The 17,965-nt window shown below is 39.0% G+C and overlaps 2 protein-coding genes across 3 annotated transcripts in view; one reads left to right on the top strand and one right to left on the bottom strand.

Annotated features, from left to right (window-relative positions):
* The window catches only part of LOC311034142 (uncharacterized protein), a gene marked incomplete at its 5' end in the record, with an annotated part of 308,082 nt that overhangs the window by 104,349 nt on the left and 185,768 nt on the right, over positions 1 to 17,965 (top strand). The window lies entirely within an intron of this gene.
* The window catches only part of LOC311034251 (Fc receptor-like protein 5), a 60,274-nt gene continuing 53,797 nt past the window's right edge, over positions 11,489 to 17,965 (bottom strand). Inside the window, exons 2-7 of one of the 2 annotated variants that reach the window (XM_084042083.1) lie at positions 17,285 to 17,326; positions 14,681 to 14,842; positions 14,147 to 14,248; positions 13,514 to 13,768; positions 12,625 to 12,777; positions 11,489 to 12,088 (exon numbers count right to left, since the gene is read on the bottom strand). In XM_084042083.1, coding sequence (XP_083898209.1) covers positions 11,991 to 12,088; positions 12,625 to 12,777; positions 13,514 to 13,768; positions 14,147 to 14,248; positions 14,681 to 14,842; positions 17,285 to 17,326 — 812 coding nt within the window. In that variant the 3' untranslated portion in view covers positions 11,489 to 11,990. The remainder of the gene's footprint in view (positions 12,089 to 12,624; positions 12,778 to 13,513; positions 13,769 to 14,146; positions 14,249 to 14,680; positions 14,843 to 17,284; positions 17,327 to 17,965) is intronic. The other variant, XM_084042084.1, reaches the window with a different exon arrangement.

Here is a 17,965-nt window from a genome sequence, read left to right as displayed (position 1 = left end):
TGTGCTGCCAACCCTAGGAGAGAGCGGCAGTCGGCACATCGACTAGACGGTTCCACAGCAGGATGTTGATTCATCCTTGACAGAACACGGGGGCCCTTCAGTCCTCTCCCCAGCACTATATGTTGTCTTTAACGTGCTCTGGGAGCCTTGCGACCCCGCTGCCGCCTGTTGTATCCAAGGGATTGGGGAGCCTACCCCCTAACCTCAGATACAAACATGTACACTTAACAATGACAGAAGGTATTGTTCTTGACCAATTCCGCACCTTCAGCCTACACGTCTCTGACGTCAAAACATACATATAAAGACAAACTCCTTAAAACAACAAACAAACAAACAGGACTTACAGAGGCCTTCATTCATTCGGATGACATACATATAAAGACAACATATATGACACACTGTGGTACCATTTAGGGGTCTTCCCTAGGCTGCAGATCCAGCCTTTCAACGTCAAGACACAGTGTATCGTTTTTGTCAAGACCGCACTGTCAGTCTAAGTGTTTAGTTTTTGTCAAGACTGCACTACCAGTCTAAACCTTCTCGGTCGGACGTTGAAGCACAGTGTATAGTTTTTGTCAAGACTGCACTGTCAGTCTAGACCTTTCGGTCATAGTGTATAATTTTTTTTTTTCAAGACTGCACTAATAGTCTAAACCGGTCGCAGTGTTCGTTTTTTTCAAGACTGCACTGTCAGTCTAGACCTTCTCGGTCGGACGTCGCTACATACAAGACACAGTGTATCGTTTTTGTCAAGACCGCACTGTCAGTCTAAGTGTTTAGTTTTTGTCAAGACTGCACTACCAGTCTAAACCTTCTCGGTCGGACGTCGGAACATACAAGACAAAACATACAAGACGAAACATACAAGATACATTTAGGCTAGGTGCTATCTTTTCCCATGAACCCGGCGTAGTTTGCGATTTAGAGAGCCGTGCAAAGGCAGCTAGTGTAGTGTCTCATAGAAGTACAGAATGGTGTCTATAGAAATATAGAATACAGAGAGACAATGTATTGTCTCAGTAAACTATAGGATCATAGAATACAGAGAGACAGATGCTGGGAGGGTCGACTCGGTCCACCCAGCCACTAACGGGACATCATGGGGTATAGGAAGTACAGAGCCTAAGTATTAATACACAAAGGTCATTCAATCTGCTGTTCAGTGGTGACTTCACATGCATGCAATCATATTTACACATTATCTTTAACAATTGACCTAAATTTGGTATAATACAATTCACATATAGCACCGCGTGTACCCTTCCTGGGGCCCCAAGGAATTGTAGCACATAGTGTATGGGCGAATTGTTGTTTGGATCTTATGGATCCAGCGGTCGTCTGGACTGGACAGGGTCACGGTCGGGGTCACCAGCTGATGTGCCGTGGGGGACCTGTCACTCTTGGTTCAATGAACCCTAAAGTCCAGTTTATAGACGACATACACAGAGATTACCGTTCACATGCGCAAGGCATCTTTATTGACAAACAAGGGAGATTCCCTCTATACTATGTGAATAAAAGAACAGCAAATGAATGATATTAAAACAATACGACCTGATATATCACGAAGGCAATTCGCTCCACATCTAGGTCTGCATGCAAACAGGCGTTCGGTTGAGCGCCTGGAGAATTCTGAAGTCCTTATCTATTACATTCAGTATATCAACTCAGTTGCTATCAAGGCCTTCCTTCTAACCGGAGCACAGCTACTGTGCTCCACACTCTATAAAGTAAAGGTTGACGGCCCAAGGTTCCACAATGGACCATCAACACACACACACACACACACCAACAGTTGTTGGTGTAACAGTACAGACTGTGTGGCCTTATGAGAGATATAGGCAACTCTGATGGTTGAAAACCAGACATATTGTCCAGAATACTTTTCACATTATTATTTTGTGCAAAATTCCATTTATGACAGTAGTTATTTATGACAGTAGTTATTTATGATTATGACAGTAGTTATTTATGACAGTAGTTATGACGAGAGTTTTTACAAAGCTGCACTTGAGCCTTCAGCTGCTGTCAATAGAATAGACTTTATTTGCCATTTGCACAAGTGCATAGCACATTTTGGAGTTCAGCTCCCAGGGTCAGCATTTTAAAAAGACAGAAAATACAGAGAAAACATACAGTACATCCAAGACAAATGTCAAAAATCATAAATAAACACGTCCTAGTCTAAAAAACAGTGCAAATGTGCTGCCATGTTGCAAGACAGTACAACACACTCACACATGTGTGTGTTGTACGCGCGCGCACACACACACACACACACACACACACACACACACACACACACACACACACACACACACACACACACACACACACACACACACACACACACACACACACACACACACACGCCTTGCATCTAGTTTCTCACGGACCCCTCCCCTCATGTGTGTCAGAACAAACAGTAAGTGTCTGTTTCTATAGTGATGACAACAAAGTGTTAACCACAGCACTTCTAAGAAAACAACCACCAAACAAATGTCCTGCAGCCAATCAGATCACTGCTCTGTGTGTAGATGTTGTGTTGCATGCGAAGACACACTATGTCCAATACTAAGAACAATGACAATATTAATAATAATAACACTAACAATAACATTAAGGTCACTGGTCTGTGAAGCTGTGCTTCTCTGCTGTGAAAAACCTCTGCTGCTGCAATCTGTGAATTCTCACTGTGTGTTAATGTTTAAATACTAGTTTAAATTAAATGGTACAAACATCAAACACTTTTAACTGACCTGGACTTTCAGTGAACATTTCATTCAAATTGATGATCTCTCAAATATTAAACCTGTATTAACAGATGTTGTATAACTTCAGAATCTTTATTGTCACATCACATTACATACATAAGTGACATGTGTGACATTCTTCATTGTGCAGCAGGCTCATTGATGCAGTTAATAGATAGATAGAGAATTAGAGCATAAAAGTAGAATAAAGTGCATAAAAAAGTGACTAATGTGCCTAATAAATTAAGTGAAATGTGTGTAAAGGAGAGTCCATTTAAAACAGTTCAGTTCATTCTGTGAGTTAAAACACAGTTCAGTCACTGAACTGAACTGTGTTTTTAATGCAGTGTGCAGAGGCAACAGGCTTAGCTTGTATTCATCAGCCTAGATAGAAACTTGAAGAATATAATCATGATTTACATCTTAATGTTTGACTGGTTCAAAGAGGACTTTTCATTTAGTTCATGTTGGAAGCTTTTATACTAAAGTTATAATATGTTTGTGTGAATGTTGTCCCAATCCTTCTAATATGATTCAATGTGTTGTGTTTTTATTGTGTTACAGATGGAGATTGTGAAGAAGAGAAGAAGAATTCAACGTGACAGGTACAAGGTCACTGCTTGCCCTCTATCAGCATAGATATAGAAACCTAGACACCTCATTGGCCGCTGCAGTTCATTGGAGCGACCTGTATCTCGGGCGTCATTTTGGCAAGCTTCCTGACTACTGGCCAAACACAGCTCGTCTTTTCCGGGACTTGTCAGAATCTAGTTGAATAAAAAATATCCTGTTATATATTTTATACAACTAGATTCTGCCAAGTCCCGGGAAAAGACGAGCTGTGATTGGCCGGTAGTTACTGAGATACAGACGCCCCAGAGTCAGAGGAGGCGTCTACCTTTATATGAATCATATGTCACATCATGTGTGTACATCATAATGATGTGCATACACACTATTACAACCTACTGTATGATACACACACTAAAGACCAAAGAAAACTATGAATGTTATCATGCTTTATCTTGATCTAAAAGTCAGTCTATTACATGGTTTTCTGATGACTCCTGCTGGTGTTATTGAGCAACTGCAGCCAACAGAGTTTTTATTTTTATTTCAGGGATGCATCAGTCCTCTGTTCCCCCAATCTGCACCGTATGACCCCCCCATGTTACCCCATGTCACACACATGTCCTCTTCACAGTGTTCATTTAACTCATACACATGTCATGTCAAAAACAACAAAACAGAAATGTATTTAGGATCTCCTTGTGGATGAAAAGAGGAGGAAGGGTAGGAAATACACAGGGTTGTCAACTACTGTTACATTTAATACACAGATGTTGTGTTGTAGCTGTTAGCCTGGACAATATATCATTAAGGTAGCAGACTCAGCATTGATTAGCCTACTGTGTGTGTGTGTGTGTGTGTGTGTGTGTGTGTGTGTGTGTGTGTGTGTGTGTGTGTGTGTGTGTGTGTGTGTGTGTGTGTGTGTGTGTGTGTGTGTGTGTGTGTGTGTGTGTGTGTGTGTGTGTGTGTTCATTCCCGTGTCATTTCATCCATGTTTCATCTCTGTGATAACCCAGACATATTTACATCTTTGACAGCTAATACACCAGATATTGTTGTGGTTGATGAAGAGTCCAGAGAAGTGTTTGTATTAGAGATAGCCTGCACCTTTGACCCTAGCCTAGAGGAAGCCTTTATGACCAAGGTCATTAAGTACCAACCACTTCTACATACCATCTCAGAGCTGGGCTATAGGTGCAGACTATTTGTTTTTATATTTGGCAGCCTAGGACATACCCACAGACTGGTTGTTAGAGGGTTCCAACAACTTGGGATGCCCAAAAAGGAGTCAAAAAGGCTGGCAAAGTATTGTTCTATTTCTGCTATAATTGGCAGCCGCCACATATGGCGGAGACGCTGTTACTTATACCCATAGAGAAACTGAGTGACATGCTTATTGTATCATGAAGACGTATTCCATGATTTTGTGATGTAATCTCACTGCACCTTTAATATTTGTGTCCCTGTATACTCTCCTTTGTGTGGACATAAATAAATGGTTAAAATGTGTGTGTGTGTGTGTGTGTGTGTGTGTGTGTGTGTGTGTGTGTGTGTGTGTGTGTGTGTGTGTGTGTGTGTGTGTGTGTGTGTGTGTGTGTGTGTGTGTGTGTGTGTGTGTGTGTGTGTGTGTGTTGTAGCTGTAGCTTGTGACTGGACAATATATCATTATGGATCAGCCTACTAGAGCAGCATGAAGTGGAACATGGTCTTGTAGATCAGCTCTCAACAGGCCTGCAGCTGATTGAAACTAGTAACACTGACAGAGGCCTGCGTGCTGAAACGTGTCTGTTTGGTGACTGCTGCTGCAGATCATAAAACATTATTATTAAAAAAGACTCCTAAGACTAATACAGAGTGCAGGTTGTTTCTGTTCTTTATTTATATCAGTATATTCACGTGTGTGTGTGTGTGTGTGTGTGTGTGTGTGTGTGTGTGTGTGTGTGTGTGTGTGTGTGTGTGTGTGTGTGTGTGTGTGTGTGTGTGTGTGTGTGTGTGTGTGTGTGTGTGTGTGTGTGTGTGTGTGTGTGTAAGCCTGTGTGTTTGACACTTACAGTTGACTAGCTGTACTGTGTGTGTGTTGAGAAATATTGTCTATTATTAGTTTAGTTTATTTATTATTACAAGACTCAGAAAACAGATATTGGATCTATTCTCCAGATGATAAATGGATCAAATGGACATTATATTAGTTTTGTTTTAATTAATTAAAGAAACCACATAATATTTTGGGCCTAAGAGACGTCCTAATTTAAATAGCTTAGTTTTGTGAATGTACCACAGACATGTCAGTAAATGTCTGTCAAATATGACATGAATAATGCGGACTGACATCCTGTATCATATTTTCATTGTTATGTTTAAATCAACACAGTAGAGCTTATGAATCATATTTCATTGTTATGTTTAAATCAACACAGTAGAGTTTATGAATCATATTTTCATTGTTATGTTTAAATCAACACAGTGATGCTTATCAGTGAGACATTATGTTCTGTTATAACGTCACTCAGGGGGAATTTTCACAACACACACACACACACACACACACACACACACACACACACACACACACACACACACACACACACACTTCTTGGAATTGTGTATATGTGTGTACATGTGTGATGGTTGTGTGTTGTAAGTGCAGAGATGGTGCATTTCTGTGGTTTTTCTGTGTATCTGTGCTTCAGGCATCACGTGTCATTTAGACCCTCGTACAGCTTTAGTGGTTTTACTCAGTATGATGGAGGATGTTGTGTGTGTGTGGGGGGGGGGGGGGGTATGAGGGGGATATGGTGGGGGGGGGGGGGTGTATGGTGGGACTCATTTCTCATAAACTCTCTTCTTTATTGTTGAAGGCGTGGCCTAGACTATGTTCTGCAGCCTGTCTGTCCGTCCGTCTGTCCGTCTGAACAGCTCATCTCCGGCACCGTTGGCCCGGTGGATATGAGCCTGACCACACACACTTCCTGGATGCCAGAGCAGAACCTCTGCCCCACATGTTTCACATGGGCCTGTTATAGCGCCACCAGGAGGCCGCTTTTTGCTAAACACATTTTTTTTATATTACTACAGATTCTGTCCAAACATCATGCAAATCAGTACATAGTTTCTCTGTAGTCATGTGACCTAGACGGATCTGTTTGATTTCTCATATTCCATCCTGATTGGCTAATATTTAGCATTGGCTAAAGTTTGCAGGAGTGGCTCGTTTTGAACAAAATGCCTCAAATCATGAACCCAGTGTCCTAATGTAGTGAAAGGCAGGGGAACAAATGCCACTCTATTCACTTTGGCCTGTTATAGCGCCACCATGAGGTAGACTTTGCTGACCCACAATAACATACCTGACCTAAAATAATAATAATTCATAATTGTCACTTAAGCTTATCACTTGAAATGAGTACGCTACCACCTGCTGTCTGCTCTTTATAATATCACTGTGTGTGTGTGTGTGTGTGTGTGTGTGTGTGTGTGTGTGTGTGTGTGTGTGTGTGTGTGTGTGTGTGTGTGTGTGTGTGTGTGTGTGTGTGTGTGTGTGTGTGTGTGTGTGTGTGTGTGTGAGAGAGAGTGTGTTCTCTCATGTTATTGGTGCCAGTGCGTTTGATGCCTTTACATTACATTACAGTCATTTAGCAGACGCTTTTATCCAAAGCGACTTACAATAAGTGTATTCAACATAGGTAGGGAACGAAAACTACTAATCACCAGAAGTTTTAAGTACATTTCCTGCAAAAACAAGCAACCAAGAGTATACCTAGCGCTAAGGTAAAAGTGCAATATATCAGCTACCTACTTTCTTAAACAGATGAGACAAAAATGGCAAAATCAAATGAGCACGAGCTAAAACAAATAAGTGTATCGACTAAACAAGATCCAATAAAACAATACAAAAATAAAACAAGAGTTCGTACAACTAGTTAACAACAAGTAGGCCTTTAGTGCACATGACCTACATACCAAACATACTTGTGTTTCTGTGGTTTTGACTCTTACAGATCGTGTCCGGGCCTGTAAGGCCTTTGTCTGTCTGTCTGTGTGTGTGTGTGTGTGTGTGTGTGTGTGTGTGTGTGTGTGTGTGTGTGTGTGTGTGTGTGTGTGTGTATAGCTTTACATCTGCACTGTGCATGTCGAGTCTACATATTTGAGAAACATCATTATTACATTACTATTGTTAGTTTATTGTATTAGTTTATTTGTACAGAGATTCTACCATTTCCTTCTGATTAATGTCTCCTTACTCTTTTTAAAAGTAATATTTTTGCAGGGTTAGTGTTAGTATATGAATGTGTGTGTAGTGTGTACTACTAGCAGCCACAGTCAAATCCTCAGTAAGTTATTAGTAACACTTTACTGTAAAAATATGACTTTTCACAATAACTACAAGTTAATAATTCTAATAAATTGTGGCATAACTAATTATTACCATAACATTGTGTTAATAATATTACATTTCCCCAAAAAGTAACTTGTTACAATGTTCATGGACCCGTTCCAACTCTGAGGAATCCATGATGATTGTAATGAGTTACTTTTTGGGGAAGATTAAATATAATATTATTATTGCAATGTTATAGTAATTAGCTATACTACTGGTTACTGGGGAAACTAATATTACTAGTCTGTACATTTTCCAATGTACAGACTATTGTAACTCTTTCTGTAAAGGACATTATTCTTCATAAAAAAGGGACACAAAAGCCACTGTTACTAGATTTGACGAGGGGGGGGGGGGGGTTGTGTTGAGTTACACAACTAAACCACAACAACACACATCTATGATGTTCATGGTAACATCCTGTCACATGACTTCCTGTTCTACAGTGGTGGAAAAAGTACTTTTTTTTTTACATAAGTAAAATTATCAATACTGCAATGTAAAAATACTCGATGCATTGTGAGCTTGTAGATCGTCTATTTTTAAATGGCCGAAATGTATATAGGGCTGAAGTGGTTGGATGTTTTGTAATAAAAATCTAGAAATGAACTAGTACTTGAGTACATGTACTTAGTTACTTTATACCACTGCTGTTCTCTACACATGTAACATTATGCCTGCTTTTAGTTCCTCTTACAATAAACGTCTAATGAAAAGGAACAACATTCAACATTACATTTCTCCCCTGAGCGAGCAGGCCGGCTCTATTAGCTCAATGGTAAACATTTCAGCCTTTAAGCAGGAAACCAGGTTCAAATCCGGGGTAGAAGAGGAAAGTTACATAGTGCTCTTTATTAGAATATAATTTAGATCATACAGAAAATAACAATAGACATAGTTTAATGAATATTATAATAAGTAATAATGAATATTTACACAAGTGCACACATGAAAACTTAAGCATTTAAAATAGAAGGAAAATGAAAACTTATTAAAGACTTTAAACACACACACACACACACACACACACACACACACACACACACACACACACACACACACAGACACACACACACACACACACACACACACACACACACACACACACACACACACACACACACACGCGATGCCTAACCCTAACCTTACACAAAAACCATGCCTGAAGTGAACCTAACCTTTAACCCTAACCTACATTAAAGCTAAGCCTACTGTACACCTAACCTAAAAAAGTAAAACTAAAAGGTACGCCCGCAGTGGGATTTGAACCAATGATCTTTGTGCTTTCATCATGGTTTTGGATGTTATTTGAGCCTGGCCACGGCATCTTTCTGACAGAAATGCAATCAGAGGCGAGTAGGGTGGGTCTAATATTAAAGGTGGGTCTAATATTAAAGGTGGGTCTAATATTAAAGGTGGGTCTAATATTAAAGGTCTTGACTGAATTGCGGTGTCAAAAATAATAATGTGGAACGAACCCAGGAGCTGAAAACTAGACTTTTAAACTCCCTGCTGGAACCAATCACGTCCCTCATGGATCAACCTGCACCCCCCCCCCCCCCCCCCCCCCCATCACAAACAAGTACCATCAGAGACAGACATCCACAATCCTACACAGAGAAGATTTAACACACTATACAATCTTAGGGTCAACCGGTCAACCCCCCCCCCTCCCCCCAAGATAAAATATTTCTCTCCTAAGAAATGTTTCATTTCACATCATAGTAATGACAAAAGATGAGGCCGCACAGCTCTGAGTCACGATGCAAAAAGTTTAATTTAAAATGAAACAAACGTTTCGACAGTGAAGTCTTCCTCAGGGTTTGTATATCTGAGGAAGACACTGTCGAAACGTTGGTTTTTGCATCGTGACTAAGAGCTGTGCGGCCTCATCTTTTGTCATTACTATTTCCTGCCGTGGTCAGCACCTCATCAACACAGGTGTGCGCTCCCTCCTTCTGTGTTTGCCTCATTTCATATCATAGAAATAAGAAATATAAAAGATCACCTCTCATCTGGTCTGTATCGTCATCTCTCATCTCTCCTTCATCTATACATCTACCTTACAGAAACTCTATGAACACATCATCAAAAAAACACAAACTAAGTCTCCTTAAAGTTAAAACCAACTGAAAACTAAAGAAAGCACAAAGCATTATATGCTTCAGGCAGGACAGCTCATATGCCTTAACAACAACATCCTAAGTTCTGTTCAACACAGACAGTGTGATCAGTACAACATGCTTTGTTCACATCCACAGCGTCTCAGGTAGAGAGCTTTAAACCTGCTTAATAACATTAGACATAATTATGGAAAGATAAAGCTTTCACCACAAAACACATAAACTCTGGTTGTAAGATGTGGGTAAAACAACCTGCTCTCTCATTAACTCCCCACTAGGCATTATAGGAAAATAAACTCTGTATATACATTTTTATGCATTATATGAACCCTAAATATGACTCTAGATTTGTATTTCTATGATACAGCAGTTGTACAGAAATGACAAATAGAGAAGTTTTGAACTAAGAAAGCCCCTGTAGACATTTAATCATACAGGGTGTATAGAATATACTGTATTTACATGACATGAAATATGACTTTGGTTTAGAACAGTTGTTCTCAGCCAGTGGTCCCTTAGGGGGTTCCAGGGGGTTAATACATTTTCACCATATTGTATACTTTGGCTATTAAAAAATAGCAGATATACAAGCTCCCAGCGCGTCACTTCGTGCCGCCCTGCAAACTTGTACATCTTGTACATCACATTTTCAGGTGGGGGGGTCAATACATTTAGGGGTCCTTGGCATAGGTTGAAAACCACTGGTTTAGAATAACATATTTCTCTTTTTCTCTCCACAGCCCTCAGTGGGTTATAGGTTAAGTTTAGCAAAACATCTAGAAATATAAGATCATTCTAAGTGAATAATTGTTATGAAATATATATTCAGACCTGAGGAAACATCAGACCATTTTCTGCCTCAAACAATCATTAATATATAATGAATATGTATCATTATGTCCCTACATTCTGGAAGGATGTTGAAATGTGCTTTTATTTGTTATTTGGCTGTAATTAATATAGATCTTATAACCCTCTATGAGGCTGAGGTCTGTTATTCATACAGACACATAGGAGGGTCTGTTATTCATACAGACACATAGGAGGGTCTGTTATTCATACAGACCCATAGGAGGGTCTGTTATTCATACAGACACATAGGAGGGTCTGTTATTCATACAGACACATAGGAGGGTCTGTTATTCATACAGACACATAGGAGGGTCTGTTATTCATACAGACACATAGGAGGGTCTGTTATTCATACAGACACATAGGAGGGTCTGTTATTCATACAGACACATAGGAGGGTCTGTTATTCATACAGACCCATAGGAGGGTCTGTTATTCATACAGACACATAGGAGGGTCTGTTATTCATACAGACACATAGGAGGGTCTGTTATTCATAGCCTATACAGACACATATGAGGGTCTGTTACTGTACAGACATACTGTACATACTATGAGCATTAATCTAATTGTCCTAACCACAACCAGTCTGAATGTTGTGTAGCTTCCTGTCTTCATTACATCTAACAATGAAAACCATGATATTTGACTCATTATTACACAGTCAACACAACATTACAGTGTGACACATTATTACAATATTTACACTTTAAGTATTTACATGAATCCATGACATTACATGAATTACAATATAATACATTTAACTTTCTCTCCCTACATCACTAACCACATAACACACTGTCTTTGTCCTGAAGTGAGCTTCAATATGCCAGACCACATTATAAATGTTGTTCTCCTGGTAAACAAAGGGGTTTAGAGCTAAGGTCATTAAACATTTAGTTTTTGTGTATACCCCTGACTGAGTAGCTGCAGATCAGTGATAGGTTCTTTCAATGTTTTTTCATAAAGCCTGTATCTGCAAAACGTAATAAAAAATAAATAAAAAAGTTACAGATATGAAAATATCCATGTTGGGTTCAGGGTTAGGATTAGACATTTAGAGGTTTAGTTTAAGGCTAGGGGTTGAGCTTAGGCTCACTAATTAAATCATTAATACTTTAGACCTATTTGAAACTATTGGGGAAATTCCTTGTGCCTAAACTCTGTCTGTGTGTGTGTGTGTGTGTGTGTGTGTGTGTGTGTGTGTGTGTGTGTGTGTGTGTGTGTGTGTGTGTGTGTGTGTGTGTGTGTGTGTGTGTGTGTGTGTGTGTGTGTGTGTGTGTGTGTGTGTGTGAGAGACAGGCAGTAGTACTATGGTGAACTATCACCTTCAACACTTCTGATTGGCTGCACAGCTACCTCCATGATGACATCATTGACTCTTCTCCTCCTCGCATTGGCTGCTGCCTCTGAGAGAGAGAGAGAGAGAGAGAATCAGAGAGCGAGAGAGAATCATTATGATGGACATGTTAATGTTACAAGGATGTTAATATGTCTCTATATGAGTATCATATGATGTTAATATGTCTCTATATGAGTATCATATGATGTTAATATGTCTCTATATGAGTATCATATGATGTTAATATGTCTCTATATGAGTATCATATGATGTTAATATGTCTCTATATGAGTATCATATGATGTTAATATGTCTCTATATGAGTATCATATGATGTTAATATGTCTCTATATGAGTATCATATGATGTTAATATGTCTATATGAGTATCATATGATGTTAATATGTCTCTATATGAGTATCATATGATGTTAATATGTCTCTATATGAGTATCATATGATGTTAATATGTCTCTATATGAGTATCATATGATGTTAATATGTCTCTATATGAGTATCATATGATGTTAATATGTCTCTATATGAGTATCATATGATGGACACATGTTAAAGTGTTTCTATAAGGTGTGTTTATATAACTCACCTCTAGCTCTAGCTCTGTCTCTCAGTATAGAGAAGTAGAGGAAGGTTGAAATCACATAAGGCGTGGCCACCAGTATCTTAATGATCAGTTGGTTCAGAGTGATGAGGGGGGGTTCAGCAGACTCAGAGGTTGAATTGGAGGAGGAAGATAAATCTGTAAAAACAACAATATGTATTTTTGTTTCAGTCAATTCACAAATTACTTGCATGTGCATGACTATAGCACCAGGTCAGCTAGTGATCGATCATTCCACTTTTTGTGCGAGTGCGTATACTTATACTATAAAATATATATGTATGAGTATGTATGTATGTATGTATGTATGTACATATAGTCATATTTCTATTTGTTGTGGATAACATTTGCCATTATTAATATAATCACTGCAATACAGAATATTCCTCACATATTGATACATCTCCATTTCCAATAACTATTATAAGTCTGATTTTACATGGTTATATCTGCTACTACTGTTATTATTGGTATTGTTATTATTAGTATTACTTGTTATAATCATCATTATAAATATGTTATTATTACAATAATTATTGTCATTTCTATATTTGTTGTTGCTATTATTATTATTATTATTATTATTGTTGTTGTTATAGAATATTCCACATATCTTCATCAACACCTTAGTTCATAAGCTTTAATGATATCTATTAGGAAAGCCACCAGACAAGACCTTCTGGGTTTGTTTGGCCTTTCCGGCTCATCATGTTTTGATTTAGATTTTAGTTTCTTTCCATTTTAAAGTATTGTTCTTTTTCCATTTTTCTTTTTATCATATGTTTTAAACTAAACTAAACAATGGTTTTCAGTTTGCAAACACTGGCTTATCTTCTCATGGTGATAATTGTGAAATATTCTGACAAAGACTCACTTATCACTTCCATCCACTTCTCTGGTGACTCTCCACGACCAGAGATGTTACACTTGTAGAATCCTTCATCAGACTTGTTAACATGGAGGATGGTCATCTGTCCTGTAGACTCTGTTCTGATGAAGGATCCGTCTTTATAGAAACCAGCTGGGAGGTCAGAGGATGGATTACCAGATGTCTTGTCTTTGTACAGGCAGCGGAATGTGGCTTTATCTCCCTCTGTCACAGGAAGTACAGGACTCTCTAGGATCACATCTAGAACCAACATGTTGATGAAGTTATGAACATGTGATCTACTGCTATATTAGCATAGGGTGAAACATAAATAATAACAGAGGTACATATTCATAATTCCACCTACACAGCTGTCATTCAGTCGTGCTGATATACAGTATAATACAATGAGCTCCAGTGTGATGTTAATGTTATAATTAGTTCTACAGTAAATAAAATGAGAACTCAACATCCAGAACAACATTTAATCCTCATTGACAGTAGAAGGATTTTGGTACTTTTTTCTGTTTAAGATTTTTCATTACTAAATTGATATCTCTAGTGTTTTTACTGCACTGTTGGATTCATGGACAGAACACATCATTTTAGCTCTTAAATGTGTCATTATATTGGTTGTACCAGAGATCTTGATGTTGATGGACCGGCTGATTTCTGACTTAGACTTCTGACACCAGTAAACTCCATTGTCTGCTTGATACAGGGTCCTGACGCAGGAAACTCCTACACACCATCACAATGAAAAGAAAAACATCTAATTACAATATGAGAAGTTATGAAGTTGTCAATTCACCAACTAAAAGTCTGTACTGTCTCTCACACTCACTGTGTTTGGGCTATCGGGTTGGTCTCTGGCCTAAAATTATGGGACCTAAAATTAAGGCCCAGGCCTTAATTTTAGGCCCGTTGAGAAGTCTATTGGGTCTGGCTTTCAGACAGAAGTGTGAACGACATTTGCTTGAGTTGTCAGATGTTGTTGTTTTTTCAGTTTGGGGAGCCCTCCTGAACCAAACTGTTCTGCTGCAGCTACATACTTAATGTGATACTGTATATCCTCCCTGAATCGTATCTGTCTGTCTGTCTGTCTGTCTGTCTGTCTGTCTGTCTGTCTGTCTGTCTGTCTGTCTGTCTGTCTGTCTGTCTGTCCCTCCATACCTTCAGTAGATCCCCATTCACTGCCACAGGTTCCACTGTCAGTGTTATTGCTCTGTCTTCTCACAGTCCATCCCACTACAGGAAGATGATCCTCCTCACAGCTCAGTGAGATGGACTCACTGGGAAAGAAGTCTGATCTGTCAGGACTGACTTTCAGAGACACTTTCAGATTCAGAGACGCTGGAAGGAAGGAAGGAAAGAAAGAATACATTAGTAACTAGTTAAAAGAACAGATCTGTTGAGGATCTTTTTCATCTTTTAGTTATCATGAGAAATCAACTTTAGTTTTGTGGTACATATTACATAACTATAGACTGCTGTTTTTAGATAATGCATTCAATTAATCACCCACTGAGAATCACTAATTCTATTTATCAATATGACTGAATACAATCACACGATTGCAGATCTATGTTTCTTATGTTAATGTAGTGGGTTGAAGCTTTAGCTGGTGGTTGCCCCTAGCAAGGCAACGCAATGCCCCCCCGTAATCACCAGGCTGATTAACATGCAGCTGTATGCGGCCGCTAGTTAGTTGGCGTTTGTCCGTCTGGCTGGACGTGGGTTGTGTGCATCTGGTTTAAGGTACCGTATGTAACTATGTGTGTTAACTGTGTTTTTATGTGTGAGCTTAGCGAAACCTAATGTTATCTTAACTCTGCAGGTGCTCACTGCCCCCCCCCCCCCCCCCCCCGACCTGTTCTCCTTGTAAACGGAGGTGCTCCCTGTGTGTGTATCAATATTTGACCTGAGAACAGTGAAAAGCAATTTTTTCAAATGGATTTTGGCATACGTCTTAAGTACATGTACTCAAGAACTGTACTTAAGTACAATTTTAAGTATTTGCACTTGCCAGGGGGGGGGGGGGGGGGGGGGGGGCGTTGCGATAAAGTCCCGGCCCTATTTTTTATATTACCTGTCAATTAGCTATAATTGGTAAATGGTGCATTTATATAAATGGTGCATTTATATAGCGCTTTTAACCAAAGCGCTTTACATTGATTGTGCCATTAACCCATTCACACACACATTCATACACCGATGGCGGAGGAAACCAGCGATGGCGGAGGAATTGGCTTCCACATTTAGTGAGAGAGGCCTTTCTTAACAAATGCCAAAAATCATGAACACATGATTGTCCTATTTCCCCAATCACAATCACAATTGAAAGTATTTAGAAATGTTCACAGGTGTGTTTGTCCATGATCCATGTTTTAAGTAGGACTTTAAAAGACATAAGTTAGACTCTCTCTCATATCAGCAGGTAGATTGATCCAGATAACCTTTCTATAGATACCTCAGAGGAGGTGGGCATAGAGACCATGTAGTGGTTTATACACAGGGGTCATCAACATGTCCGTACACAGACAAACGTGTCCGTGGCACATTGTGTATTTTGGTTATAATGTGTACATAATCTATCCTAAATATTCACCTTTTTTTTATAATTTGTTTGTATGATTTTGGTGACTCGTAAAGTGTCGGATGACTTAATGCTCATTAATATATTGCAGGTGATTTGTTGTGTTGGTATCCGTACATGATAGCGAGGGTACATGGGTATATGAGCTGAGGATACAAGACAACACAGACAGCTTGAAGTAATGTTTGCTAATATCTGCCTTAATTCCACTGTTCCACTGGCATACCTTATATCATACCCCCTACGCATGGTCTGAGACTTTCTCATCTTAACAGCCTTAACAGAAACCACAACTCTTAACACTAACTAATGTGTGGGGCAGTGTGAGTTAACACAGGATTGACCCTGGCAGCATATCAATGGTACACGTGTGTAACCTGTTTATTAAGATACTACTATTTTTCAACCACATCTAATGAGACAAGACATCAGTTGAATGAGTTTGGGAACAGACCTCATGAGACAAAAGTATATAAGTAGTATACAACACAGATTATATTTGATGGGAAAATGAATTGCAACAACAATGCAGTAAGTGAAGAAAGGGAACTTGGAAAGACACTTTCATTCTGACAAACCATAAATCATTTGACTAGACCTTTCCTGCAGACATAAACTGAGAAAAGGGAACTGAAATCTCAGCCATATGTATGTAGAAATATCAAGTCAAGTGCAATCATCAGTATGTTAATCATAAATAATGTTTTTATTATTGTTTGATGTGCATTACTTTTTTTATAATTATATTCATATTAAACTATTGACTTATTCTCTTTGCATTATTTAAATGAGGGGTCTGTAATAAGATGAAAAGGCATGGCTATTGGCTAAATAGATCTCATGTCCACAATGAAACTGTTGGGGCCCAGATGGGCCCTTCTGTTCTAACCTTCTTCAATTAGTACTCACGTCACAAATGTGTTTCGTTGCTATAGCACATTAATCGTCCATTAGTTTACATTTAGGGTTAGTTATTTGGGTTTCTGGTAAAATCATTGACCAGTTATTTTGTCCGTGACAAAAATATAATAAATAAAATAAAATAATAATAAAATAATTGCAATGATGATGGTCCAAATGTGTCTTTTTGTCAGATACCTTCATGTCTCTCTCATAGAACAGTTAATGGAGTAACTGTAATAAAATACAGAGGATCAAATAATACAATGAAGTTTTCTCACCTTCTGGTTGAACGGGTCCACAACAGATGAGGAGATACACCACTGGGGGGGGAGAGAGAGAGAGGGGGGGGGGGGGGGGGGGGGGGGGGTGGGGGACGACAAACAGACAGTTTATTATATATGGTGAGGTGATGAGGCCAGTCCAGAGGTCAGGGTGCCAGAGGGGGTCTGACCCTCAGTTGTAAGGTTTTATTTAAAGTTTTATGAAAATGTAAAAAATAACAAAAGTATTGGCTGATAAAAATGATCATAGAGATGACATCATGACACTAGCAGTATTGAAACTCTTTCTTTGTTGTTTTTCCCTGCAGGCTAATATAATTATCTGACGCTTTGATAACTTTGAGTTAAAACAGCTGAGTATCTACACAATGAGCACTGAAAACCCTGTATGAAAATGCATTGTGTTTTCTATGGCTGTGTATTTTATGTAATAAATGCAATGTCTCATGTATGGAATTAAGCTGCAACTCTATGTTGCATGTCTGAGACAGATAGGCTTCATTAAGTCACGTGGCGGCTGCTGTCTTTGTCTTTGTCTTTGTCTTTGTCTTTGTCTTTGTCTAACCCCACACCAACAATTGGTCAGAGAGAGAGAGAGAGAGAGAGACGGTCTGCCAAAAAAACATACAGTCGGCCTCCTAAAAACACACAGTCTGTCTAAAAACATACGGTCGGCCA

The sequence above is a fragment of the Gymnoscopelus microlampas genome (assembly GCF_963454915.1).
Source record: "Gymnoscopelus microlampas genome assembly, chromosome: 18".
Lineage (NCBI taxonomy): Eukaryota > Metazoa > Chordata > Actinopteri > Myctophiformes > Myctophidae > Gymnoscopelus > Gymnoscopelus microlampas.
Note: the sequence above shows the minus strand (reverse complement) of the source record. Positions and strands in the feature narration are given on the sequence as shown.